Source organism: Saprolegnia parasitica, assembly GCF_000151545.1.
Source record: "Saprolegnia parasitica CBS 223.65 unplaced genomic scaffold supercont2.7, whole genome shotgun sequence".
In the NCBI taxonomy this organism is placed as follows: domain Eukaryota; phylum Oomycota; class Saprolegniomycetes; order Saprolegniales; family Saprolegniaceae; genus Saprolegnia; species Saprolegnia parasitica.
The window spans coordinates 331,693-357,088 of record NW_012156401.1 but is presented as its reverse complement, the minus strand read 5'-3'; the positions used below and the strand labels follow the sequence as shown (position 1 = coordinate 357,088).

Genomic DNA, 25,396 nt, shown 5'->3' with positions numbered 1-25,396 from the left:
ACGCGTCGTCGTCGTGGAGGCTCCAGAGGTGCGCCTCGTCCGGCGACAGAGGCGTTGTCGGCTTGATGAACGAGCCACAGAGCGACGACTTGTCCGAGTTGGCCGAGATGCGCGGCAAGGATCGGCGAGACCCGAGCGAGCTATCGGACGAGCCTTCGATCGACGAGATGCGGATGCGGTACTGGTCCTCGGACGCCGGCGACGACTGCGGCGCTGGCTCGCCCGGTGCGCGGGCGCCATTGCCTCGGGGCGCGAGCGCCATGGCCGTCTGGCACCTGCGCGTCGTCTCCTCTCCTCTCGTCGTCCATCTCTGGCAGACGGCGTCTCTATGCACGGCGACGGACGTCGGCAATGGGGCTTGGACGACGGAAATGGGCAACTCGTTGTCGAACGCGGTGGGCCAAATCCAATTAAATACGCTTCCCTGTCTCAGCATACAACATCGTAATGTAAATGCAATCTTTTTTATTGGTAATCGGGCACTTAACGCGGCGCGACCGTCAGGCAACTACACACTCGCATTAACAATTCCCTAGAAACACTAAGTGCAAAATTGTTATTAAAGAATAGCCCATGAGTAATGAGACCACGAGAGAGCCGCCAATTGCGTGCACGCAACGAAAAAGATACTTTTTGATGGACAAACAGCAAAGGCGCCACCGACTACAATGTACTAGTAGTCTTTAGTACAAACATCGACTGATTAAATACCGGGTTGAGCGCCACGCTAATAACGACGCAGTGGGCTTGAGGTAGTACACGTATTTGACGCCCGATGGAGGTGAGAAGGCGATGACGACGACCCACCGTCGTCGCGTCAGCTCGTTGGTGGCGCAGCGTGTCGCAGATCGCGTACACTGTCTGTCTTGCAGGCTTTGGCCCGAATTCGAACGTTGCGACCACTGCGTTGCGACTGTCCTTTCTCTCTCGATTCCTCGAAGTGTATCTTGGACGAACGTCTGCGAGGCAGAGGCGCGGGGCTGAGAGGCCAGCGTCGAGACTGTGCGAGATGGAGTAGCTCCACTGCTGGGCCGAGACGCAGTAGTCGGAGAATCGGAGAAATCCCGCACCCGAAAAGGCTGCGAGAACCAACCAATTTTTGTCGCCGCTGACCACTTGTGCATCGATCATTCCTCCATCCTTGCGCGCCAAGACGACATCCGTCGAGTTATCTATCTGTAGTGCTATTATATTACAGAAAAGAGAGCCTCGCTGGCGTTCGAGGAGGATTGCCGGTCGCCACCGTTCAAGTGCCACCCTTTCCACCCACAAGGCGATTCTTGAAGGGCAACTCCCTCACTGCAATGCATTTGGAATTGAATGAGGGAGTGGTATTATTTCTGTGCAAAGTCCATTCGATTACGGCATGTGGCGGGAACTCGAAGCCAGTCAGCGGCGCCACCCGCCCGTCTCTGCCTGCGCAGACCTCGCCGCCGTGCCCTGCTCGCTGCCCGGGCAGCTCTTTGTGGGCCACGCGGACGCAGCCGCCAACCCATCGGCGCATGGTATCACGGCCATCATCGCGCTGGGCACGGGCAATCTCTCGCCGCTCCACGATGTCCTTTGCATTGCCATCGTCGACATGGAAGACGCCTTCTTGCTCGAGCATCTGCCTGCATGCTACGCCTTCTTGCACGCGCGCTTGGCGGCTGGCGGCAACGTGCTCGTCCACTGCGCGTACGGGCAGTCGCGCAGCGCGGCCATTTGCGTCGCCTTTCTCATGCAGCTCGACGGACTGCGCTTTCCCGCCGCATACGCGATCGTCCAAGCGGCGCGCCCATGCATTTACATCAACGCGGGATTCCTCCGCCAGCTCGAGCTCTTTGATGCGATGCAGTGCTCGCTCACGGGCCACTCGGTCGCCCACGCTACGGTACCTCCCGACTTATCCCTCCTCGTCCACGGTCGCGTTTCTGGCTTAGTACCGCACCATGTGCGCACACGAGCACAAGCGCAACACGTACGCGGTGCGGCTCTTGCCGTTTGAACTCGCGACCAGCGGTAGCACCAAGTGCTTTTGCAAGAAATGCAATCAGCTCCTCTGCACGACCCTTAATGCAGTACACGCTGCGGCCTGCCCACGAGATTACGACGTCGCCTGTGAATAGGTGGAGCATCATCACAGCAGCCTACACGGTATGTGTTCTGCTGCCATGCACACGTGTACACGGCATTCTTTGGGACGGTAGCCGCGGCCATGTGCGATGGCCTGTACGTCGAGCCGATGCCGTGGATGCATCTCGAGACGCAGGTAGACTTCGTCATCTTGCATGTCACACGTAGTTAGCGAAATGCGGCAGGGCGAGCAAGGCAAGATCACGTGTCCGCGCTGCAAAACCAAGCTCGGCGTCTTCCATTGGTTTGGACTCAAGTCGGGCTGCGGAACACAAAACGCGCGCTCACGCTGCCACGTGTGTTAGATGCAGTCTCGGGACGTTCCAGCAGCCAGCGTTCCAGCTTGCCCGCAGTCGCCTCGACGTCCGAAATGTAAGACATTGTGGATGCAAAAGGTTCTTGCACTTATCAAAGCGTGCTAGTGACACGTATCGATCGCATCGTCTTGCAGCGACGCGACATCGTCGGGCGTGAACATGTACATGCAACCAACATCGACCTAATGCAAATATATGCCATCGTCGAGTCGTCATCTCGAGAACGAACGCACTCTGTACCTTGTGGTCGACGATCGAGACGCCTTCGCCCACGAGCAACGCGTGCTTGTCCTGCAGATCGTGGCACGTCGGGTCGAGCGACCCGCGAAAGCCGTGCAAGCACCGCGTCGCACTCACTACGCGGTGGCAAGGCACGTCGGGCGCAAATGGATTGCGCTAAGACGCAGCCTACTGAGGTGCCGTTGGCGCCGCACGTCGCCTACCCGAAGCGCCTGGCCGACGCCGCGCGGGCCCGACTGGATCGCCTTGGCGACGCTGCCATACGTGGCGACCTTGCCTGCTGGGATCTAGCACGTCGTGTTGGGCCGCATCGCACACAAAACGGCCACACACCCGGCTAATGAGCTTGTAGACGCGAATATCTATCCCATCGTTCGTGAGCTGCCTCGTCTGCCACGTGTTTAGTACCGTGGAGGGTCACCGACTTGCCGCGCCAGAGCACCTTGTTGCTACCGACAACGCCCTTCATCAAGCAGAAGCTCTTGGAAACTGCGCGGCTGGGGCCCGAAAGTGCAATTTCGCGCCAACTGAGTCAACCTGGCGTTCGCGCCCGGTCGCATTGATGGCGTATTTGATTCTACATACAAACATCAAGAGGCACAAAACAATCGTATTTATACAATGCGACAGTTACGTTGACGCAAAATCCATTATGGACGACGACGACGAGGCTACCTTTGGCACGCATCTCGCCCAGCTCATCGAGATGTTCCCAGCCGAGGACGCGTGCGTCGTCGGTGACGCGCTCGTCCAGGCCAAGAGTCTCGACGGCGCCATTGACCGCCTCCTCTCGCGCCAACCCAGCAGCGTCAAGAAGCGCAAGCGGACGACCGATATCCGCGAGCTCTTTGGTGCGCCACCGCCCGACATTCGCCTCAAGAACGTAGCGCCGCCTTCGACGTCGGGACCGATCGCGCAGCTCCAGCACTGGGATCCCGCCAAGGAGGCGCAGCGCCCGATCACACTCACGCCGGCCACGTTGGCGGCGGCGGGCTTGCCGCTGGCACTGACTACCAGCTTCTTGCCACCCGACCAAGCCAACGCGCTGCTACACGAGATGCTGGCGGACGCAGCTACCTGGCACACGATCAAATGGGTCATCTTTGAGCGAGGTATTGCACGTTTTCCGATACCATGCCCGACCGATCCATAGCATCTGGCTAGAGGTGCTCTCACCGCACGTCTCGCGGCTCTACAAGCTCGACGCAACCGTGCCCGGCACGACCATGTACAGCGATCAAGTCGAGTCGTCACCGTTTTCGCCGCGTCTCTTGGCTGCCAAGACGAGCGTGGACGCAGCGGTCAACAACCTGCTCGCGACGAGGCCGCGTCATGCGCTCGAGGCGGCGCATGATTGGGCAGCCAACGTGGCGCTCGCCAACTGCTACAAGTCGCACGACCAGAGCGTCGGCGCGCACTCGGACGCACTCACGGACCTCGGGCCACGACCGACGATCGCGTCGCTGACGCTTGGCGCCGAGCGCGTCTTTCGCATCAAACGCCTTCCGACCGAGCACACGCCGGCGCAAACGTTCAATCTCACGCTGCCCCACAACTCGCTCTTGATCATGTTGCCTCCGTTTCAAGTCAGTGGTCTCAACATTGTATCAATGTATCAACGTATCGCGGTGTAGGAGCTGTACCGACACGAGGTGCCGCCGGTGCGGCCACACCAAGTCAAGTGGCACGCCGACGCCCACGACGCGCGCATCAACTTGACCTTTCGCATGCTTCGGTCTCTCTACATGACGGACTCGCCGCTCTGCCACTGCAAGAAGCGCGCCGTCTTGCGCACCGTGAACAAGCCATCCAAGGCTCGTCACGGCGAGTATTTTTACATTTGCGCGGGCACTGTGCCGGCATCCTGTGCGTTCTTTCTGTGGCTCAAGGACCGCGTGTTTCCCGAGCCGCTGGGTGCCAAGACAACGCAGCCATAGCGTATCAACGTGTTGATACGGCACTGTTACTTGTCTGCAAAGATGCGCTGAATGTCTTCGAGCGCGAGGCCTTTTGTTTCGGGGAGCGCGTGGCAGAGCCATAGAAACCCGAGAGCGGCAATGCCAGCGTAGAGGTAGAACGCACCGGCCGGCGACAAGGCCTCGGTGATCGTAAGGAAGGTGTACGACACCACGAGGTTCGCGACCCAGTTGGACGTTGTCGCAAGGCCGATCGCGGCGCTGCGAACGCTCGTGGGGTAGATTTCCGCGTTGATCGTCCACGGCATGCAGCCTACTCGATGCCATCAACTTGATATCTACTTGATACAATATATATATGCAACGCACCCATGCCGGACGCAAAGCACGCAAGGTACGAAAACATGGCGCCGACGATGAGCCAGCTGTAGACACTCGACTTGGTCGGGCACGTATGAAACGACCAGTTGAGGCGCTTGCTCTCACAAAGAAACGAGTCGAGCGGCGTGACGTCCGAGCCTGGAAGACACGTCTGGGTGGCGGCGCAGTAGCCGCAGCCAGGGCTGGCGACGCAGTCAAAGCACGTGCTTAGCGAAGCACAGGCGCCGAGACCATGCACCGGGATCGACACCGACTCGGCGAGGTGAAAGGCCGTGCCAAGGGCAGTGAGCGTGAGCACGACGCCGGCAAGACTCCAGAGCGTCGTCGGCCGGCGCCCAGCCCTAGTCGGACCACGTTGGCATCTTCTGCGACGACGATGACCAGAAAAACGTACCGGTCGACGAGGAAGATACCGACAAATGTAAAGGCAAAGTTGCTAAAAGCTACGACCGCCGCGAGCCAGATCGCGGTCGACGGGTCGGTAAAGCCGGCCATTTGGACAATGGTGGCGCCGTAGTACATGACCGTGTTGATCCCGCAGAGCTGCTGCAAAATCTACACAAGAAGGCGTCGTCCTGTAACATTTCAGACGCCAAACGTACTTGAAGACCACAGCCCAGGGTGAGGGCTCTTAGCACGGCGGGTGTGTTGAGGTCGGACACAAAGTGCTTCTCGCGCGCATCCGACGCGTCGGCCTCGGCCACCATGAGCTCCCACTCGTCGTAGATGTCGCCCGAGCCGCGAATTTGCAGTAGCGCGTCTTGGGCCTCGGCGCGGAACCCCTTGTCATTGAGCCAGCGTGGACTCTCTACAGCATCGTTTGGTGTCGTCGTTGGGGAGGTCTTCTACCTGGCAGCAAGAGGAAGCCAATGAATTGAAGCACGGACGGGATCGCGACGAGACCGAGCATGTAGCGCCAGCCTTGCGGCGTCGTGCTGAGAAAGCCGTCGAAGACGCTGGCGGCGAATTGACCGCCCGTGATCATGAGCGTGTTGAGAGACACTAGAGTCCCGCGCGAGGCTAAACAGTCATCATGCAATACGGCATTATATGCTTTGCCATCATGTCGTAGAGGGTCATACCTGGATGGGATGCTTCGGCAATGTACACGGGAACTGTGACCAGCAAGGTGAGGTTGATAGCTGTATGGTGATGTACCAGTCATGGACGAGACGCCAATGGCAATGCCGACAAGGAAGCGGCCAGCGATCAAGATCGAGAGCGTCGACGCAAGGCCCATGGCGGCGGCGCCCAGCGTGAAGAGCGTCGACGAGGCCAAGATCATGGGCTTGCGCCCGAAGCGATCGTTGCCGTAGCTGCCCATGGCCGCGCCGAGGATCGCACCCACGATGGCCGCCGAGACAACGGTCTCGGATTGCAGCGTGGTGAGCGAGAAGCCGCCATCTGCGCCTTGCATCGAGACAAGTGCCCCCGAGATGACGCCCTAGTACATCCACGCTCCATGAGCTTCGATCGCGTCGACCATCTCGCCGACCGTATCATAGCCAAAGAGGAAGCCGCCAATGCAGGAGCAGCACGTGAGGAGCATGAGGCATGGCGTCGTGCTCCGCGCCTTGGGCACCAGTGCTTGCGTCTCGTCGTCGCGGTACGCCATGCTCGTCCGATCTTATTGACTGAGAGCACAATTTTCGGCAAACGATGGCGACGATTGCCGAAAATAAGAGGCGCCCCAACGCAGGAACGTTTAGAAAGTAGATGGGTCGGCGTCAAATAATTGGGGTCAGAGCCCCCGGATGCGTTCGTCCAGCACTGCATGAAGCCATACATATATGTACAGGACCTGCATTGCTGCGCACGCTGCTTCGAGTGCTGTCGAGCCCACGAGACGCCGAATTTAGCTCGAGTATCTGTGGCATATGCCGAATCCAATGTATTTTGCTATGGTATACAAGAACCAAGGTATCTTTAACGCTGGGTTTTTATAATATTTACATCGGCCAATCATTTGGGCTTTCCGCACCTTGAACCGATGGAGTCGACGACGACGGGCGTCCTGCTGGCGGTCGCGCTCGTCGCCGCGGCGATGGCGCACTGGTCGCTGCGTGAGAGAGAAGCCAAGCTCCAGCGCCGAGCAGACCAGCTCTGCGACGGCCACTCGGGCCTCATTGGCAACACGCCTCTGGTCAAGCTCAAGAGCCTCTCGGCCGCCACGGGCTGCACGATCCTTGTACACTTCAAAGCATGTAGTCGACGCTCAGCGTGCACGTAGGCCAAGGCCGAGTTTCTCAATCCTGGCGGCAGCTCCAAGGACCGCGTCGCCAAGGGCATCGTGGAAGACGCCGAAGCCCGAGGTCTTCTTTCGCCAGGTGGTACCATCGTCGAAGGCACGTCGGGCAGCACTGGCATCAGCTTGGCCCTCATCGCCCGAGGTATCGTGCACATGCAATATGTCGTCGTCGTAGTGATCCTATGCGCGTGCAGCCAAGGGCTACAAGTGCCTCATCGTGATGCCGGACGACCAAGCCAAGGAGAAGAGCGACCTGCTCACGCAGTTTGGCGCGACCGTCGAGTTTGTCAAGCCGGCCTCGATCGTCAATGCCAAGCACTACGTCAACCAAGCGCGGCGCCGCGCCAGCGAGATTCCCGGTGCGACGCCCCCTCGCGCCTCGCCTTCTCATTGCAAGCTATAGGTGGGTACTTTGCCGACCAATTTGAGAACCTCGCCAACTGCGACGTGCACTACCACACGACGGGCCGCGAGATCTGGGAGCAAACAAACGGCCACGTCGATGCGTACGTCATGTCGGCAGGTACTCTACGCTCGCTCGGCGATCTCTTTGACCGCTGCTTGCTTAGGCACGGGCGGTACGATCGCTGGCGTCTCGCTCTACCTCAAGGAGAAGAACCCGAACGTCCAAATCATTTTGGCCGACCCGCCTGGCTCGAGCCTCTACAACAAGGTGCTCACTGCCCATTTGTATGAAGAGGCACCGCAACGGAGACGGTTAGGTTCGCCACAACGTCTGCTACGCGCCGCAGCAGTCGGAGCGCACGGTCAAGCGCCATCGGTGCGTCACACGAGCCTCTGCATGCGCCTGATCCAATCACTGTAGCTACGACACGATCGCCGAAGGTATTGGCATCGACCGCCTCACGGCCAACTTTACCAGAGCGGCCATTGATGACGCGTACCGCGTCACCGATCAAGAAGCGATCGACATGTCCCGCTACCTGCTCCAGGAGGAAGGCATCTTCGTCGGTAGCTCGAGCGCCATGAACTGCGTCGCGGCCGTGCGTGCGGCCAAGCGGCTCGGCCCTGGCCACGTCGTGGTGACAATGCTCTGCGACTCGGGCCAACGCCACTTGACCAAGTTCTGGAACGAGGCGCACCTCGCCGATGTGTGGGACCTCGCGCCGGGACACGTGACCGACTTGAGCTTCCTGGATCGCTCCGACGGGCAGCCGTAGTAGGGTATGGTGCAATATATTATCAAGATGTGGTAGTTCAAAAATGGCGTGCGCTCATGCCTTGCGCGACTGGCGCTTCTTGGTCACAAACTGGGTCTGCTTCTTGCCATTCCGCTGGCCCTGGTTGTTGTTGCTGTTCACGTTGCTGGCGGTGTTGTTGGCCTTTTTCTTGCCCTTCTTGTTCTTCTTTTGCTTGGTGTCGTTGAGCGTGAGCGCTGAGAGGTGGTCGCCGAGGAGGCGCTTCACGGCGCCGCCGTCTTGCTTCTTGCCCTTCTTGGCCGGGTTTTGATTCTTGTTCATCGTGATGTTGAAGAGGACGTTCCGGGTTCTTCTATACGATCCAAGCACAGGATAAGGACGCGCACGACAGACGAGGAGAAAGGACGTACGTGTTGACCTTGGAGGCCGAGTTGGTCGGCGAGATGTTGCCACCCTTTTGCTGACCGTTGGCGTTCTGCTTCTTGCCTTGCTTCTTGCCATTGTTGTTGTTGTTGTTCTTGGCCTGGTTGTTGTTACTGTTGTTGTTGTTTTGCTTGGGCTGGGCATTGTCACCGCTCGGTGCATTCGCCTTCTTGCCCTTGTTGCGGTTGCGCTTCTTCTTGGCAGCGCCGCCTTCCGGCGCCTGCACCGTCGCCGCTTCCTTGGCCAGCTTCTCAGCGACCGCCTTGGGCACTTGGATCGTGACGATTTCATCGCTGCCGGCCTTCTTGCCCTTCTTGGCGCGCTTCTTGCGGGCGCTCGTCTTCTTCACTTGCGGCTCGGTGGCCTTGGTCTGCTTCTTGTCCTGCTTCTTCTTGGTCGGCGAAGCGTCTTTGGCCTACATGTGCCGTCTATGAGCCTCACGCTACTTCGCCATACCGCCATGTACCTTGGCCTCCTTGGCCGCGACCTGGCGCTGCTTGATGAGCTCATCGAGCGAGAGGTCGATCTGCGACTCGACGTGGCTCGAGGTGAAGGCAAAGCTTGAAGGAGCGACGGCCGTCATGCTGCTGCTGGAAGGCTAGGTGGTCGAAAATCGGAAACTGGGGAAAAGCGAGGAGGTTGGAGTTGGGTCTCTCTTACGTTTTGTATACTATACAAACATGCCGTTCCAAGAAGCATTTTCGAAATTTCCAGCATCCAGTCATGTGATTGGCCAACTCCTTCGTTTTTCGAAACGCCAAACCGGGCCACCGTCGTACACTTCGTACATTCATACAAACAGTAAGATGGACCGTACATTGTACATTGAAAGACGTACGGTACCAGAAAGGCGACCACCTGGCGGTAAAAAATGGAACACGGCGACGGAGTGTTGATCAGTTGAAGATCGCGCCGGTGGAACGAACGGGTCTGGAGCCGTGGTTGACGTCGCCACGCTCGCACTGCCAGCCGCTTGGCCACCTCGCGACAACAGCCCACGCCTTTGTCCACACTGTGGAGTGGGCTGGGGAAGCTCTAGTGGCGGCCCACCTTGTTTTTTGTGCGCATTTGCTTGGGCTTGTGACGTGACAAGGGTTGTGACGCGTTCGCAGTGACGGTGATTCCGTACGCTCGGCGTCAACGACGATGTAGCGCATGATGTACCAATATGCATGTGACGGTCTTGGTCACATTGCACTTGACATTGCACTTGGTGCCATCCGGATGGACGACCCGTGGCAACGTGGACACGGAGGAGAGAGGAGGACGGCGTCGATGGTCATGGTCGATGGCGGTGGCATGCAAGCGTTGTTGGCGCTGTCGGCGTCGTAACGACATCTACCGATGGGCCGTCGGATCCGCCGAGCTTGTTTCTGTTTCTAATTTTATTCATTCCAGGTTTTTGCAAGCCAATGCGTCCGACAAGCCTCCCTGCCGACGATGTCCACGCGCCCGAGCGCTGGCGGCGTCGCGCGACCAACAACAACAACGAGGTGCCGTTGCTACACAAGCCAGAGAAGGCCGCGACCGAGGACGGGCTGCAACTTCAACTTGCGCCACCATCCTCGACGATCTGGCGCCGACGGTTCCCAGAGTCGGGCTGGCGGTCGCCCAAGGTCCGGCCGCGCGTCTCCAACCAAGAGCAGCGCGTCGCGACGCTTTCGTTACCCCGCGATGGCCCGACGACCGCCCTTTTTGACTTTAAGAATCTCTAATAGCATGCTACATTCTCTTTCTGCAATGCAGGCTCTACAGGTCGCGCTGGAACTTTTCGAGGCCAAAATCCAAAGGCGGCTTCCCCACGCGAATCGATCCGAGATGCGCGTAGCCGAGGCGCACGTACAAGGCTTTTGCGGGCTCCATTGCCGCGAGCGTCTCGAGGTACACGGCGCGGTACCCAACGTCGCGACAGAAGGTCTCGAGCGCGGCCACGAGGCGCGAGGCGACGCCCAGGCGGCGCGCACTCCTACGAAAGCGCCAAGGTGTTAGATAAGGAAGAGAGGATAGGCGTACGTGGCAACGCGGAGACGGACGAGCTCGGCGATACCATCGTCCTTGAAGGGCTTGACACCGACGCAGCCAAGGAACTCGGTCCCGCGCTCGGCCACCCAAAAGCATGCTTTGGCGGGTGCTAGGTACGAACCCGCGACATCGGCGAGCTCCGTGTTGAGTTGATGCGCCACGAGCTTGCGCACCGACTTGTGGTCGTACTCGTCGAGCGTCGACTCGAAAATGGCCCGCACCGCGTCCTGGTCGGCAGGCCGGAACGGACGGATCGATACGCCGGTCGCAAATGTGTCAAGCATCGCTGCTTCGTCGAGGTGCGTCGTCACACGAGGCCAGCGACCAAGTGTTTTGGCGCCGACGGAGCCGCCGTCCATGACTCCCGTGCACGCAAGCGTCAGCCCATAGTGGTGGTTGCACGTGACCCAGTCGTCGTACTCGTCGAATGGCTCGAGCGCCTCGATCCTAATCCAATTGCCTCGTTTCCGCCGCTGTAATCATTCAAGAATTAGAGAGAAAGGGTACCGTTGGCGCTCGGCCGCGTCGACAAGACGGCGGTAGACAGCGTTCATGTTGTAGAGACGGAGGCTGCGCCATCCGTGGGCAGCAAAGTGACTCGCTTGGTCGTGGACGCTGGGCAGCGCCTTGGCCGAGCGCAAGTCGCAGCCTTTCGCCGCAAAGTACCCGTGCATTTGACGCCCAAACGCGGTGGGCAGCCCAATCGGGTCGTAGCCGACGAAGAGGGCGTCCGATAGCAGCGCCGATGCCCACCCTAGTAGCGCTGACCGCGCTGTCGGCGCCAAGTACGCCTACGCCGTCAGAGTGTCGTCGGCGATCTTGCACGCTTAAAAGTACCAGCACACACTCGGCGAGTACAAGCGTTGGCTGCGAGGGATCCAGGCCGTACGCCGCCAAGCGCGCTGTTAGCGCCGCCGTGTCGCCGAGGTCGCACGCGAGGGCGACGTACTTGGCCGTGGGCGACGTCGCCATGAGCGCATGGACCGACGTCGTAACGTTCGTCGTATCGCCAAAAAGTTGGCTCGTCTTGGCCGTCAAAACGTCGATCTTGTGGTCCGTGATGGCGGTGCAGTCGACTTCAAACATGGAGATGTGGGATACATGCTGCTGCTGGAGGCGAAAGAAGAGTGTGTCCAAGCCCGCGCCCAGCGAGAGGATCTGGACAGGCGTCGTCGGCGTCGGTCGCTGCGACAGAAAGAGGTCGACAGCCGCCTCGACAGCGACGTGCCGGAGGTAGTAGCCGCGATGGATCTACGCAGAGTATGCAGCGCCTGATGCTGGCAGCACGTAGTACGAGAGGAATGCGACGCGTCGGCTTGCGGCCAACGAGCGCAACGAAATCATCGGAAAAGTAGCCTTGCTTGACGGCCGACCTACGAGACGCCACGTACGTACTACTTAAAGCAATCCGCGCGTACATCTTGCAGTGGATGGCATCAAACGCGGTCTCGGCGACGCCGTGGTCGCTCGTCTGCGCAAACTCCGTCGCCATTGATCACGTCTATCCGGATGAATGTCGGATACGAGAAGTGTTCACCGGAATTGCCCAATCCAGTGCAGCCGCGGACATCAAGGTGCCCACGGGTATAATACGAGAACGTCATCAACACCCTCTTGCCTCTCAAGGTCTCTGCACTCCATTAACTTACGCGCTATCTTCTTTTGTACAGGCTTGTACCGGCAGGGGATGCGGGTGTATGGCAGCCTCGCAGCAGCGCTGGGCCGGCGAAAAAGTGTCAATGTATCAAGCATTCGCACGGGCACTCCTGTCAACGCCACCGAAGAGCAACGAGAGCAGCCATGACGAGGCAGATTTGCTCAACGACGTACTGTACCCGCCTCCGTATTTTGCAATCGACATGCGTGAAGACCAGACCTGGCGGGAAAGAGTCGGACCAAGGGTCGGCTTCTTGGTGGGCGATCTTGATCGCGACGGTGTGCATGGCTGCGAGCTTCGGGCTACGTGCATGGCATCTATAGACGTATATGGACGAGCTGGGACTTCATGGCAGCAGTAGATCCAGGCCACGCGCACGTTGTTCTGGTCGCATGTGCAGCAGGTTAGCAGGCTCCGAGACAGCAGCAGCAGCCGTGCCCCGGGTTTCTTGCTGACAGTGCTTCCATTGGCTAAAATTCGACGCGAACGCTTGTGTGATTGGTGCCACCCATTCAAGCGCGCGTTTACGGTTTCGGATTGGATAAAAAGACGCGACCACATGGCTGAATCGACGATGCTGGACGACGTGGATAACAAGAGCACGAGCAGCATGCAAGAGCGCAAGCTGCAGGTGCAGTACCTACCGACAGAGGACGTGGGCCTGCCCCGGCGGTGCCCCGCGCCCGCGCTCAAGCGACCGCTGCCACTGCCCGTGTGGCTCAGCGCGCCGACAGACCTCGACGTCATGCTGGACCCGACGACGCCGCTCAAGGACCGGCTTACGATCGAGATTGGCCGCTTCGTCGAACACACACAGGACGCCGTCAAGCTCGCGCAGGTCGACATTAACGCGAGCCTCGCGCAGCTCACGGCGTGTGTCCAGACCAAGTGGCCGACCGCGACGGCGACGTGCTTTGGGTCGTTCGCGAGCGGTCTCTGGCTGCCGTCCAGCGACATTGACGTCGTCATCCAGGGCATTCTTGACGACGAAGAGGCGCTTAGCGACGACTACCAGGCGCAGGTCGACCAGCTCGAGGTCATTCTGAGCCTCCTCTTGGAGAAAGACTGGGTGGCACGCGCAGTCGTGGTCGGCACCAAGGTGCCCGTCATCAAGCTCGACGTTGCGGGCTCTGGGCGCCAAATCGACATTGCTGTCGAGACGCCGCACACGCGCCAGGGCCTCCGCGCGACCGAAGTCGTCCGTGCCGGCGTCGCGTCCATGGCCCAAATGTACCCGCTCGTGCTTGTGCTCAAGTCGTTTCTGCGGGAGAAGGGCCTCAACAACGCGTTCCTTGGCGGCCTGAGCTCGTATGCGCTCGTGCTGCTGTGTCTGCACTACCTGCTGACATCGCCGCCCGAGCAGAGCGTCGGCGAGGCCGTTCTGGGCTTTCTTGAGTACTATGGCACTGTCTTTGATCACACGATGACGTGCATCACGTGGTGCATCGACGACGAAGGCCGGCTGCTCTCGCGCGAGTACTTTGTGCCGCCGACCATGAAGGGCGCGCTGCCCGTGCCCCGGCTCGTGCTCGACGATCCCTCCGATCTGAGCGAGTGCGGTCTCTTCAACGTCGGCGCAGGTGCCTACGCCCTCGCCCGCGTCGTCGCCGCCATCGAAAATGCGTTTTATGCGATTACCTTCCATCGACCGACGCGGTTTACCCCCACGCCGCTAAGCTCCGTGATACATTGGTCGGGCCCGTCCGCGCTGTAGAGCCGCTTAAAGTATGGACTAGAGATATAAGACATATTGTCCATTTGAACGCTTGTCGATTAGAGTCGATGGGATTCTGCTCAAATAGGCAACGTGGCGGGATCGAGGATACGGCAATCGGGTTGGTTAGTGGAACGAGACTTGGATAGTGGATTCAAGACGTCGTTGGATCGTTGCTACGGAGCGAAACCGCACGCGAGGTCGCGCGATGGACGAGTACAGCTTTTCGTCGTTTGACGAGTTTGAGACTCCAGAGACTCCAGCTCACGCTACTTCACCGAGTGCCTCGTCGCGTGCCCCATCGCCCACGAGCAGCGGCGACGACGCACCGGCAGCGAACGATGGCGCCGCAGAGCCCAACGCGTTGAGTGAACCACTTGGCCACGAGAGCTACTCGAGCGAGACGTTTGAATCCCACGTAGCGACGAACGCGCATGACCTGGGCTACTCGGAAGACGGCTTTGAAGCGACGAGTCACGAGAGTCCGAGAAGAGACCGAGCGAGCGAGATACTTGGCGATGCGGCGTTGGACACACCGCCGCTCCACGCTGACGAGCTTGGCTACTCGAACGACGCCTTCGAGGCCAGCGTAGAGAGCCCCCCATACAACGCCTGCGAGGCGCAAGGCGCATCTGGAGACGCCGCAACAACAAGTTACGGCGACGAGTATGCTCGGCCCTGCAGGCCGACAACGTTGGCACCGATGCACGTGGCGAGATAGCACCTGAGCCCACAGACAACGATGACGACGCACGTCGAATGCAATGGGATGGTCGAGAGAAGGACGACGCTTCCGTTGGCGGCCAAGACGACCACGAGATCCCTCGGACGAGCAACCTTTCGGACGAGATGCCTCGGCTGCCAGCGCTGCATGAAGACGCGCTAGACGATGCCAGTGTTGTCCGACTAGCGTCGCGAGCGTCCAGCGCCAAATCGGTCGCGTTGTCGACACCACAGCCGGCGCCCATGGTGCTGCATTTGTAGTTGTTTGTCGGCGTGGACACGACGCGAGCGATGGCGTAGGATGCTGGCGTTGATGCGTTCTACCATGACGTGTGTCGGTCGTCAATCTGCTGCTGCTGCGCACGCGCCACGACCCGCCGCGATGCGGCGCCAGTGACGCGCACCGTGGACGACGACGCCTCCGGGCTCTTGATCGAGCTCGTCCTCTCGCTGCTTCGGGAACAGTGTCGAAGCATTTTGCAAGAACCGGCCGCCCCGCCAGCGCGCGTGAGCGTCCCGACACAAACTACCCGGCTGCATCCCGACACGGCGACCGTCGACCTCATCAACACCAAGTACATTGCCTTCATGCAGCACCTTTCGCAGGTACGAAAATGCATTGTATCGGTGCGTTCTGACATGGTGCTATAGCGAGGTCGTGCGCTGCACGCCAAGGGCCTTGGCTCGCGCGAGGATGTCGTCGAGCACCGATTGCACGAGACGGTGCGAGCTTCTTTCTCCTGCGCCTCTTGACGTCGTATGGCGTGTAGATGTGCCAACTGTTTGCCAACCCCAAGATGATCCTTGTCGTGCGTGATATCATGCTTCAAAAGCTCCAGGAGCATGCATGAAGCAATATGAGAGAGCGGCGTGGACATGGACGTGTCTTGCAGTGTACTACTGCATTGCAACAGGCGACGTCGCGTCGCTCGCTACAGCGGTAGCCTTCGCGCTACCCGGCGTAAGGGTCGAGTGCATACGACTAGTGTGTATGGATGAATGCGATATGACCGCTGGGCGAAGCCACCATTGTCGGTCGTGTCTGCTTGTCGCCGTGTGCGGTGGTGGTATCTTGTGCCATAAAACCGGATGCATCCGGATACTGTGCCACGGCAAAATTCGACGACGATGGCGACGGTCCAAGCGATCCTCGCGCCATACCTGCCGCGACCTGCCGACGGTGCGTCAGGTCGACACGTATGCGCGAGGCTGTACGAGGCTCATGGCGGTGTATAGCGGCGCACCCGATGATCCTCGTCTTCTCTGCTTCGTGGGCCAAGCCGCACAACGAGCGTGTGCTCAAAGGCCTCCACGACCTCGTGGCCAAGCATGCGACGGCGTCCGTCTTGTTTGTGTCGGCCGAGCTGGACCAAGTGCGCTTCACGGGTACGCCTCCTATAATGCTCTCGATGCGCACGAGCCAACCGAACGCGTAGAGCACGTCGAGTGGCTGGCGTCGTGGGCGGAAGTGTTGCCGTACCATTGCCAGGACGAGTACGCGCATGCGCCACGACGCCCTGGATGCAATGATGTCTGATGCAGGCGCGTGACGTTGTTTCGTCACTTTGAGGTCGACAGCGTGCCGCAGATCCGAGTAATAGAGGGTGCGACGTTGCGCCCGCTGACGCCCGAGGTACACGCCGCGTGCTGGACGATGTCGTGTCATCGCGCTGGCTAGACGCTCCCGCACTGCTCGCCCGACGGCCGCGCGCTGCTTCAAGGTACACTGTGCATCAATCGCTTCAAGCAGCAGTGCTATACGGTCCATGCAGCGCTGTTGGCGCCGCGCGCCGCTCCGCCCCCTGCGGACGACACGCGCCTGCTGCAAGAGATGCGCCGGAACGCCAACGTTATGTACGACGAAGGCGACTTCCACGGCGCCGCGTGCGTCTTCTCGGACGTCCTCGCGCTCGACCCGTGTTGCATCAAGAGCAATTTCAACCTCGCCGTCATCTTGCATACGATGGGTACCATGGACCTTCTGCCTGCAAGCCATTTCACGTACACTCTGAGGTAGGCCAAACGCGGCTCGCGATCCCGTACATGCTGCGTGTGATCGAGGTTGACCCGAACGATGCAACGGCCCACTCGGTGCTGCGGTAAGAAGATCCAGTGAAAAGGGCACTCGACTCATACACGTATGGTAGCTCGGTGTTCTTTACTCAAGAACCCGACCTCGTGCGGCGCGGGTACGCGTCGATCGTCGCGACGCACCCGACGCACCTCCGCGCGGCGCATACGCTCGCCGCGCTCCAGGGCGACGCGACGACAAGCGAGAAGGCGTACGTGCGTCAAGTGTTTGACGAATTGGCCGACACGTTTGAGGAAAAGCTCGTGCAGCATTTGCACTACAAGGTGTCGTCGCGTGTCAAGATTGCATCAATGTATCAAGTGCGCATAGGTGCCGTGGCAACTGCTGGATGCCGTCACGGCCACGACCTCGATGATGTCGAGTGGCGGGAATTGGCGCGTTCTCGACTTGGGCTGCGGCACGGGTCTCTGCGGCCGCCTCTTTCGCCCGTTTGTCGGGCACACGATCGGGGTAAGCGCGGCGCTTTCGTGTCAACGTGCACGCATGCGACGTAGGTCGACCTGTCTCCGCTCATGGTCGACAAGACAATCGCTCTCGGTGGCTACGACGAAGTCTACGGTACTGATATTGTTTGAGCAGGATGGGCCTCATTATATTGTAATATTGTGCATAGCGGACGATATTCTGCCGGTTCTGGACGCCCAGCCGACAGGAAGCGTGAATCTTGTGCTCTCGGCCGACGTCTGGATCTATGTCGGCGCCCTCGAGACCGTCTTTGCGGCGTGCCACCGCGTCTTGGGACCGTTCGGCACGCTCGCCTTCTCGATCGAAGAGCTCGAGCCGTCGGCGAGCGAGTTCAAGCTCGTGCAGTCGGGCCGCTTCCAGCACACGCGAGCGTACATCCGTCGACTGGCGACGGCCACTGGCTTTAGCCTTCGGCACGAAGAGCCCATTGTCGTGCGTCAAGAGAGCTCCGAGCCGATCCGCGGCGTTCTCTACGTCCTCGCGGTCGCGTCGACCTAGTAAAAAAGCGGCGTTAAGGTGCAACTACGGTAAAATGTACTTAGTATGGCCTTGGTGCTATCAACCACCGACATCTCCACGCAAGGGTACACCTGTCTCCACCGTTGAGACGGTCGTACTTTTTTACATTCCGATTGGAGGAGGCGTAAATAGCCCATGCACATCACAAGAAACCCATCGAAACTCTCAGTTTTCAAAACTACTGAAGATGGCCGAGCCCAGCCCTGTCCAGTACGAGGCGATGATCTCGATTGAGATTGACGCAGCCATGGCCCGTCCCATGGCCGCCGAGGACGTCCCACCGACGCTGCCGTCGATGCAACGCCCGTCCGTCATGGCCTCGCGCACCAAGCCGTTTGGTGCGACCGACTATGTGCTCGAGCTGCCGCACCGGAGCGGTGGTGAAGTCAGCAAACCGGACTCGTTCACGCAGAAGGCCTTTGTGCAGCTCATGCTCGGCTTCTCGGTCACGGGCATCCCAGCCGTGCTGCGGACGTCCAAGTGCTTTGTCTCGAACGACGGACATCCCTTTACGAGCACCAACCCCGAGACGTTTGCGTCAACCGACTGGGTCAAGAGCCACAACAACGGTCGAAGCACGCTCACCCAAGGCACCGCGGCCAACGCAGACGTCATTCGACGCATCGACTGCCTGCGCGCAGAGTACCTCGAGTACATTGGGTCGTCCGAGGCGACGACCGAGGCGCTCTTCTGTGAGCTAATCGCCCGCGCCGTCGCCAAGCGCATCCAGCTCGTGTGTGGGCTCAGCACAACCATGTTTCACAGCCAAGATGGAAAGCAGGTGGCGACAGTACCCTGCTCGATGGTCGTTTTGACCAGACGACATTCTAGATTCTGGTATTGATTCAAGCAGATGAAGGCGACTTGCGTATCCAGGCCGAGCGCACCAAGTACCGTCTCCAGACCTCCAACAAGCCCTTTAGCAGCGTGCATGCGGACAAGCTCGCGCGCATCGCCGCTGCGAACCCGACCGAAAACGTGCTTTCTGATGCCAAGACCCACCTGCTGTATTCTGTTTTAACGACATCGTCGAAATCTCATCGACCATGCTAGCGCGACGCGCGGTCATACCAAGGGCATTTCGGTCAAAAACGAAGAACAGCAGACTGCGCTTCTCACGCGCGCGGAGAGTGTCGAGGACGACGAGCCCGAGATGGACCCGTGGCTCATCTCGCGTGGGGCCGAGTACCAAGTCAAGTTGTACAAAGCACTCATGATGTGGGGCCACAACGAAGCGGCCGACGGACTCTTCCCACCCCCCGCGACCCCCGGTATCAAATCTATGGATCGACGTCTTTGACGGGCCATGCTTAGAGACTCTGCTCATGTCGGCGTGGCAGCGCTTCCGGAACGAGCTCATTTACATCCCGCGCGATCCGTACAACTACTTTGCGCTGTACACGGCCTTTAAGAGCGACCCGAAGTTGCAGCCATACTACCGACACCACCCAGGGACCGCCGCGAGCGCCAGCGTGCGTTTACGTCGCTGCATTCCACGCATGGACTGACAAGGGGATGGACGTTGTAGGAAGACACGCTGTTTCGGTCCGTCGACCGTATTCGCCTCGTGCACTCGATTTTGGACGAGCACATCAACTTTGAGGCGCTCAAGGAGGCCAAATACTTCACGGACCTCTTCGCTCTGCACGACATCGCGGCGCTGCAGCAGTTCACAACGCACTGGGCGACAAACAAGGGGCTCACGCGGCAGCCGCTCGGCGAATTGCGCAACTACTTTGGCGAGAAGATCGCGCTCTACTTTGCGTGGCTCGAGTTTTACACCAAGAGCCTCCTCTTGCCGGCGGTGATTGGCATCATCATCTACGTTCTGGACACGGGCAACGTTGGGAATGTGGCCGCGGGCAAGATCTTTTTTGCGGGCTTTATCGTCGTCTGGTCGACGTTCTTTACAGAATTCTGGAAGCGCAAGACCGAGATCTACACCGTGCTTTGGGGCGTCGACGTGAGCCTCGACATTGACTCGGCGCCGCGCACGCAATACAAGGGCGTGCGCCGCATGAACCCCGTGGACAACTCGCCGCAGATCTGGGACATGGCCACCGCCACGTACGTCGTCGTTCTGACACTATCGCAAAAGGACCAAGCTGCTGTGACTAGGGCGCGGCGTCGGCGCGTGGTGGCGTACCTCGTCGTGCTCTTGATGGTTCTTATCGTGCTGGGTGCGCTCGGCGGGCTCTTCTACTTGAAGCACCTCGTGACCAAGCTCTCGGACCCGACTGACGCGCTGTGGGCATCGGTCGGCGTCAGTGTCCTCAATTCGATTCAAATCAACATTCTCAACGTGGTGCGTTGGATCCTTGTATCCAAGTATCCAGTATCCATTGAATGGATAGATCTACCGACTTGTGGCCCAGAGGCTCAACGACTGGGAGAACCACCGGACGAGCGTCGATTATGAGAACCATTTGATCACCAAGGTGTTCCTCTTCCAGTTCTGCAACTCGTTTGCGTCCTTCTTCTACATTGCGTACATCAAGGCGTACATTGGCGACAAGTGCTTGAACAACAGCTGCCTCATGGAGCTCCGTGTCCAGCTCTTCGTGCTCTTCGTCATCTCGACGTTTGTCAGCAATGCAATCGAGATCGCGTGGCCAAGGATTTCTTCCTACGCGAAGCGGTATTTGGCCCGCACGCCAGAAGCCAAGACCAGCACGCCTCTTGGCCTCTCGGACGAAGAGACCCAAGCGCTGTGGGCACCGTACGAAGAGGACGACGCGTTCGCCGACTACAACGAGATGGTCATTCAGTACGGCTTTGTGACGCTTTTCGTGGTGGCCATGCCGATTACGCCGGCGATGGCACTCTTCAACAACGTCTTGGAAGCCCACGTCGATGCGTACAAACTCTGCAACGGCCATCGGCGCCCGTACCCGCACCGCGTCGCCAGCATTGGTTCGTGGTACGTTTCAATGATGGAAAACATTGTCGTGCATATTGATGGACATTTTTGTATCTAGGTATTACTTTCTCTGCCTCATGAACTACTTGGCGGTCGCGACCAACATTGGCATTCTCTTGTTTACCCAAGACCCGGACGACAAGTTTACGAGCCACACGTCGACGACGGCCAAGTGGATCATCTTCATCGTCGCCGAGCACGTGTGCATCTTTATGAAGTCGGCCGTGGCGGCGGCCGTGCCTGATGTGCCGCGCGAGCTCGCGTACTTGCGGGACCGCCACAAGGACATTGAAGCCACCGTCTTTCTCGGCCAAGTGCCCGAGACCGACGACGACGACCTCTCGCAGCAAGCCGAGAAGCTCAATCTGTGCATTCATGCGACCGCAGCCAAGGCCAAGGCCATACCCGAAATCAAGCCCGCGCCGTAGCGAAATTGCATTGCGTTGCTTTTAAATGCTCCAAATTACATGGTTTGCTGTTTGCTCATGATGAAATTCACAATATCCCCACGCCAACCACAACAACGAACGCTCTCTCGATGTCATGGCGAGTGTTCCACGTCGCACCTCTACAAACTGGAGTCGTGCTGGGGAGGGCTCTCCCTTGGCATCTCGCTTGAAGATCATCTCAATTTAATAAGCACACAGAAATAAATGGTGTATATAGTTGTCGACAATCATGACAAAGTTGTCATCCAACGCCTACTCGCGGACCTTTTTAGAGTCAAAATGCTCGCTCTCCCATACGCGCTGCTCTGTGAGCATCATGGCCAGCACAAACGCATGACCCATCTTTCGCTTCGGGCTGTACAAGACGTCCTCGAGCGAGAGACCAGCGGTGTCGTGGCGGTACCCGTCATAGTCGAAGAGAGCTATGTCGCCGTGACGCAGTGCCTCGCGCAGCGTCGCAAGCTCTGTCGCGGCGTACGTCTCGACCGCGTCGGCGTACAGTGGTGCGTAAATACGGACGCGCGCCTCGATGTACCCGAGCGGCTCGCCGTGCCAGTACGAGAAGAGCGGCTTGGCGCCACGCCCCATGGGAAACCGCACCGCGCGGGGGTTGGCAAACCCGTTGGTAGCCCACGCCCAGTACGCGTCGACGTCGTCGCCATGACAGGCATAGAGCTTGGTATACTGCCACGCATTCTCTACACAGGATGCACGCAGCGTCGTGTCTGGAAACGGCGTGACGTCGACAGGACCGAGAAAAAGGGCGAGAACGCCTGCGTCCAGGGCACCTTGGACTTGGACGTGACGTTAAAGCACGTGGCCGACGGCGGCGGTGCCGTCCGTGGTCCGTAGACATAGACGTGATGCATGGCGAAAGACGCACTGAGGAGCGTTGTCGTTGAGGTTGCCCTGGTTTGTTACTGTCTGGTCCCCTAGCCCGTATCCGGAAGCAGAATGATGGTCTTTCGTTGACTTTGCCGTTTGTATGGGCCGCGGCAGCGGCTGAAAGACCAGCATTCGGAAGAAGTTCTCGCTGGATTGTGACGCTGGTCCTGGTCATTCCGCAAGTTTTGTTGCCGAGTTGACAATGCCAGCGCTCGACGTCCTTCCCAACACATTGGTTCCGCTGGCTACGTGCCAGATCTGCTTGGACGCGACGTGCGTCGTCCAGCAGCTTTGCGGCGCCAAGTGCCCCGCCGCCGTGTGCACGAGCTGCCTCCAGAGCTACGTGCAAGCGCACTCGACGGCTGCCATCAGCGGTGTCTTGACCAAGCTTGAGTGCCCGATTTGCATCAAGCCGTTGCCGCTGCCACGGTGGAAGGAGCTCGTCGGCGACAGCGCGCTTCTTGGCCTCGAGACCAAGGTTGCGGCTGCGTGTTCGACACTCTGCCCGCAATGCCACAACTTCTCCGTACTCTTGCCGCCCGCGCATGAAACGAACGATGCCGCATGCCCATGGAGCGAGGCCGGTCTGACCAAGGTCCAACCGCTCTGTGCCGAGTTCAACCACCACCAGCGTAGTGCCATCGACGTCTACGAGTCTCTCGTTGGTCTGTACGGAACCGACCAGCGCGACGAGATGCTCACACGGCTGTTGCCGCTGCTCCTCGATACCGAGCGCCGTGCTACCTTGTTCTTGCACTGGCGGCGACAACAGCCCTTTGTGTACACGCGGTGTTGCGACCAAGCCGTGTGCTTTGGCTGCCAGACCAAGGGCCACCACGAGAACGTGCCATGCCAAAGCGTGACGCCGATGGCCAACGACCTTGTCGGCTGCCCAGAGTGCCACGTGCAGCTCGTCAAAGGCGACGGCTGCGACTCGATCACGTGCTTTTGCGGCGCGTCGTTCAACTGGGTCGACCGCCTCCGCGCCTATCGGCTCGCGACGCTCCTGCCGCCGCGCAAGCACATCTTCAAGCGCGTCCTCTTCCTTCTCCGCGCGCGCCTCCAGAAGCGGCAGTATTCGATCTTTGTCGTGAGCCAGATTCCGTCGTTTGTGCTCCAGCAAAAGCTGCTCTTCATCACGTACAACTTTTTCTGCCCCAGCTGGCACCGCTTTCGCCACTCGCTTCTTACGCTCGTGCACCGGCGCCGCGCCACGCGTTTGGCAATGCAGCTCACGCCATAGCCAGTGTATATATGATGATCGAATTGACCCATTTTGTTTTCAACCGCGTCTGTTCATTGACTCTATCAATCTGGTCGCGGGTTGTAGGCTTGAAGCCCCAGGTTATTGCAGACTCGTCTGAAGTTCGCTTGCAGACGTGAGAAATCCGAGCGGTTCATTTCACAGTCCACGCGCACGATGCCCGCCAACAGCGGGTAGGGTATCCTTGCCGATAACCCAGTTATGATCAATCAGCGCACCACATTACACGTGGAGTATTCTGTCATCCGCAATGCAGCGGCCTCCGACCTCACCCAATGGGACTCGAGGCTACCTCTTGCCCGTGACTGCATGACACGATTCCCGTGGTCTACAGCCAGCGGGATAAGGAAGTTCGAATCAATCTTTCTTCTGCTTCCTTGTCGGAGCATTGTCAAGGAGCGATCTGCAGCCCTTCGAACCCGATAACACATCATCGGGTCTGGACAACACAAATTCAAGGTCGTTCGGGCTCATGGTGCTGGCCACGCTTTCATAATGTACATCTTGTTTCAAGCTCTTCGTTGGTATCTACTCGATCCATGCGCAGCCACTGCCAAGCGGCATGTGATGAAATAGCCGACGCACACCCGTCGTCTCGTCGGGCACGAGCGTCATGTGGCCAAACGCATGGAACGTCGGCAGCACGATCACATCAAGATCATCGTCGGTCGTGTCGATGCAGTATATCAAACTCAGCCGCACGACCTCGATGGCCACACCATGCCCATCGTACAAGATGAGGTAGCAGTCGGCGCCGCGCTGGCTAATACACGGTGACGATTTCAGCCGCGGAAGGCTTGCGCAAACCGCGTGGATCGAACCGCCGCGGCGTCGCACGTTGGAAGGCACACCGAGGCAGAGTCGCTCCATTCTCAAGAGCACGCGCTGCTTGATATCGTTGAATGCGATGGCTGCGTAGTCCGTCGGCTGCTTCACGCGCCAGAAATGCAAGCCAAAGCCCGTGAGAAGGGGCAGCTGTCCGAGCACAATTGTGTACACAAAAACCGAGACAGCCGTCTCGACCGAATGATGCGACGGCGCGACAACGTTGAAGAACCACGAGTAGACCACCATGAGCGCGGTGCCGCCTTCTACAATGGTGAAAGGGCCTGCGATGAGGGCCGCTGCAATCGCGACAAGGGTCGGGTCCAGCGGCGAAAACCAGTGCTCGCGCTTGTGTTTCTTGAGCAACATGGACGTGCAAGAGAGAAACGAATAGCAAAACCACACGCTGCGAGAGAGGTAGAGGTATCCAAGTGCAAACTGCCAGAAATCGTCAACTTGCAGCACGGCGAGCATCTGCAAGTACACGGTCCCGACGCTCTGCCAAACGTCGAGCACCAAGCAGAGGCACAGCACAGGATGCAAGAGGAAGATGCTCGTAGGGTCTCCGACACAAATATGAACGCGGGCGACCTTGGGATAGCGATTACAGAGCTGCGCGAGCCTGCGGTATTGAGAATAGTACCGGCGCCAGACAGTGAGCGAGACGCGCGCCGCGAGCTTGACGCTGAGTGCTGCGACCGACGATGTCATGCGGTACGCTCCGTAAACGATCACCGAGGCGTTGCTTGGCACTGTCCAGACGCATCCGACGTTGAAGGTCGAGGCAAAGAGCTGTGCCTCAAAGCAAGCGCTGACCGATATTGAAGTGTTGAAGACGGTAGCGCAGATACTCTCTTGAAGCGCGTGGGGTAAAAAGACTCCAGCGTTCAACTGAGTCATGATGTCGATTTGACACGACACGGGTGGCGGTGGCAGGCGAAGCACGTCGCGGTACACGCTCGTCCACGTTTCAGCGTCAAAGACGTACGTCCCGCTGGCAAAGCTCGAGCTGTTGTATCTAGCCAGCATTGGATGCGAGGTACGGTATGAGTAGTGAGTGT

General features: G+C 59.1%; 15 protein-coding genes across 15 annotated transcripts; 9 read left to right on the top strand and 6 right to left on the bottom strand.

Moving 5' to 3' along the window:
- Positions 1 to 1,366: 1,366 nt before the first annotated feature.
- Positions 1,367 to 2,056, top strand: SPRG_02842 (hypothetical protein; the record flags this gene model as incomplete). The annotated part of the gene is made up of 3 exons (XM_012341429.1): positions 1,367 to 1,873; positions 1,923 to 2,001; positions 2,037 to 2,056. The coding sequence occupies 3 exons, from the start codon at positions 1,367 to 1,369 to the stop codon at positions 2,054 to 2,056; spliced, it is 606 nt and encodes a 201-aa protein (XP_012196819.1).
- A 439-nt stretch (positions 2,057 to 2,495) lies between these two features.
- On the bottom strand, positions 2,496 to 3,189 carry SPRG_02841 (hypothetical protein). Its single transcript, XM_012341428.1, has 5 exons — positions 3,081 to 3,189; positions 3,006 to 3,034; positions 2,876 to 2,959; positions 2,673 to 2,828; positions 2,496 to 2,614 (listed from the first exon to the last, which is right to left on the bottom strand). The coding sequence occupies exons 1-5, from the start codon at positions 3,139 to 3,141 to the stop codon at positions 2,534 to 2,536; spliced, it is 411 nt and encodes a 136-aa protein (XP_012196818.1). The 5' UTR covers positions 3,142 to 3,189; the 3' UTR covers positions 2,496 to 2,533.
- A 112-nt stretch (positions 3,190 to 3,301) lies between these two features.
- Positions 3,302 to 4,653, top strand: SPRG_02840 (hypothetical protein). The gene is made up of 3 exons (XM_012341427.1): positions 3,302 to 3,784; positions 3,837 to 4,258; positions 4,307 to 4,653. The coding sequence occupies exons 1-3, from the start codon at positions 3,325 to 3,327 to the stop codon at positions 4,607 to 4,609; spliced, it is 1,185 nt and encodes a 394-aa protein (XP_012196817.1). The 5' UTR covers positions 3,302 to 3,324; the 3' UTR covers positions 4,610 to 4,653.
- On the bottom strand, positions 4,630 to 6,596 carry SPRG_02839 (hypothetical protein). The gene is made up of 8 exons (XM_012341426.1): positions 6,465 to 6,596; positions 6,128 to 6,413; positions 6,052 to 6,084; positions 5,819 to 5,989; positions 5,572 to 5,777; positions 5,364 to 5,524; positions 4,958 to 5,310; positions 4,630 to 4,901 (listed from the first exon to the last, which is right to left on the bottom strand). The coding sequence occupies exons 1-8, from the start codon at positions 6,582 to 6,584 to the stop codon at positions 4,636 to 4,638; spliced, it is 1,596 nt and encodes a 531-aa protein (XP_012196816.1). The 5' UTR covers positions 6,585 to 6,596; the 3' UTR covers positions 4,630 to 4,635.
- Positions 6,597 to 6,940: 344 nt separating this feature from the next.
- Positions 6,941 to 8,498, top strand: SPRG_02838 (hypothetical protein). Its single transcript, XM_012341425.1, has 7 exons — positions 6,941 to 7,157; positions 7,200 to 7,359; positions 7,412 to 7,576; positions 7,621 to 7,740; positions 7,787 to 7,890; positions 7,940 to 7,998; positions 8,044 to 8,498. The coding sequence occupies exons 1-7, from the start codon at positions 6,960 to 6,962 to the stop codon at positions 8,396 to 8,398; spliced, it is 1,161 nt and encodes a 386-aa protein (XP_012196815.1). The 5' UTR covers positions 6,941 to 6,959; the 3' UTR covers positions 8,399 to 8,498.
- SPRG_02837 (hypothetical protein) lies at positions 8,376 to 9,450 on the bottom strand. Its single transcript, XM_012341424.1, has 3 exons — positions 9,267 to 9,450; positions 8,788 to 9,215; positions 8,376 to 8,729 (listed from the first exon to the last, which is right to left on the bottom strand). Exons 1-3 carry the CDS (start codon positions 9,381 to 9,383, stop codon positions 8,453 to 8,455), a joined length of 822 nt encoding a protein of 273 aa, XP_012196814.1. The 5' UTR covers positions 9,384 to 9,450; the 3' UTR covers positions 8,376 to 8,452.
- A 713-nt stretch (positions 9,451 to 10,163) lies between these two features.
- On the top strand, positions 10,164 to 10,541 carry SPRG_02836 (hypothetical protein). The gene has a single exon (XM_012341423.1). The coding sequence runs from the start codon at positions 10,213 to 10,215 to the stop codon at positions 10,513 to 10,515; it is 303 nt and encodes a 100-aa protein (XP_012196813.1). The 5' UTR covers positions 10,164 to 10,212; the 3' UTR covers positions 10,516 to 10,541.
- Positions 10,469 to 12,322, bottom strand: SPRG_02835 (hypothetical protein). The gene is made up of 6 exons (XM_012341422.1): positions 12,241 to 12,322; positions 12,117 to 12,195; positions 11,660 to 12,073; positions 11,330 to 11,613; positions 10,814 to 11,269; positions 10,469 to 10,766 (listed from the first exon to the last, which is right to left on the bottom strand). Exons 1-6 carry the CDS (start codon positions 12,312 to 12,314, stop codon positions 10,550 to 10,552), a joined length of 1,524 nt encoding a protein of 507 aa, XP_012196812.1. The 5' UTR covers positions 12,315 to 12,322; the 3' UTR covers positions 10,469 to 10,549.
- Positions 12,323 to 13,027: 705 nt separating this feature from the next.
- On the top strand, positions 13,028 to 14,253 carry SPRG_02834 (hypothetical protein). Its single transcript, XM_012341421.1, has one exon. It carries the CDS (start codon positions 13,039 to 13,041, stop codon positions 14,191 to 14,193), a length of 1,155 nt encoding a protein of 384 aa, XP_012196811.1. The 5' UTR covers positions 13,028 to 13,038; the 3' UTR covers positions 14,194 to 14,253.
- A 789-nt stretch (positions 14,254 to 15,042) lies between these two features.
- On the top strand, positions 15,043 to 15,767 carry SPRG_19449 (hypothetical protein; the record flags this gene model as incomplete). Its single annotated transcript, XM_012341671.1, has 4 exons — positions 15,043 to 15,162; positions 15,217 to 15,522; positions 15,568 to 15,639; positions 15,687 to 15,767. The coding sequence occupies 4 exons, from the start codon at positions 15,043 to 15,045 to the stop codon at positions 15,765 to 15,767; spliced, it is 579 nt and encodes a 192-aa protein (XP_012197061.1).
- Positions 15,768 to 16,012: 245 nt separating this feature from the next.
- On the top strand, positions 16,013 to 18,033 carry SPRG_02833 (hypothetical protein). Its single transcript, XM_012341420.1, has 11 exons — positions 16,013 to 16,105; positions 16,153 to 16,302; positions 16,353 to 16,410; positions 16,459 to 16,549; positions 16,595 to 16,637; positions 16,689 to 16,883; positions 16,934 to 17,015; positions 17,064 to 17,271; positions 17,318 to 17,458; positions 17,503 to 17,566; positions 17,622 to 18,033. Exons 1-11 carry the CDS (start codon positions 16,045 to 16,047, stop codon positions 17,969 to 17,971), a joined length of 1,443 nt encoding a protein of 480 aa, XP_012196810.1. The 5' UTR covers positions 16,013 to 16,044; the 3' UTR covers positions 17,972 to 18,033.
- A 139-nt stretch (positions 18,034 to 18,172) lies between these two features.
- On the top strand, positions 18,173 to 21,397 carry SPRG_02832 (hypothetical protein). The gene is made up of 8 exons (XM_012341419.1): positions 18,173 to 18,773; positions 18,824 to 18,999; positions 19,046 to 19,263; positions 19,307 to 19,464; positions 19,521 to 20,059; positions 20,111 to 20,297; positions 20,347 to 20,912; positions 20,971 to 21,397. Exons 1-8 carry the CDS (start codon positions 18,180 to 18,182, stop codon positions 21,338 to 21,340), a joined length of 2,808 nt encoding a protein of 935 aa, XP_012196809.1. The 5' UTR covers positions 18,173 to 18,179; the 3' UTR covers positions 21,341 to 21,397.
- A 131-nt stretch (positions 21,398 to 21,528) lies between these two features.
- SPRG_02831 (hypothetical protein) lies at positions 21,529 to 22,276 on the bottom strand. The gene is made up of 2 exons (XM_012341418.1): positions 22,075 to 22,276; positions 21,529 to 22,045 (listed from the first exon to the last, which is right to left on the bottom strand). The coding sequence occupies exons 1-2, from the start codon at positions 22,228 to 22,230 to the stop codon at positions 21,614 to 21,616; spliced, it is 588 nt and encodes a 195-aa protein (XP_012196808.1). The 5' UTR covers positions 22,231 to 22,276; the 3' UTR covers positions 21,529 to 21,613.
- A 110-nt stretch (positions 22,277 to 22,386) lies between these two features.
- On the top strand, positions 22,387 to 23,519 carry SPRG_02830 (hypothetical protein). The gene has a single exon (XM_012341417.1). It carries the CDS (start codon positions 22,449 to 22,451, stop codon positions 23,487 to 23,489), a length of 1,041 nt encoding a protein of 346 aa, XP_012196807.1. The 5' UTR covers positions 22,387 to 22,448; the 3' UTR covers positions 23,490 to 23,519.
- Positions 23,520 to 23,997: 478 nt separating this feature from the next.
- Positions 23,998 to 25,235, bottom strand: SPRG_02829 (hypothetical protein; the record flags this gene model as incomplete). The annotated part of the gene is made up of 2 exons (XM_012341416.1): positions 23,998 to 24,269; positions 24,318 to 25,235. 2 exons carry the CDS (start codon positions 25,233 to 25,235, stop codon positions 24,039 to 24,041), a joined length of 1,149 nt encoding a protein of 382 aa, XP_012196806.1. The 3' UTR covers positions 23,998 to 24,038.
- Positions 25,236 to 25,396: the final 161 nt, after the last annotated feature.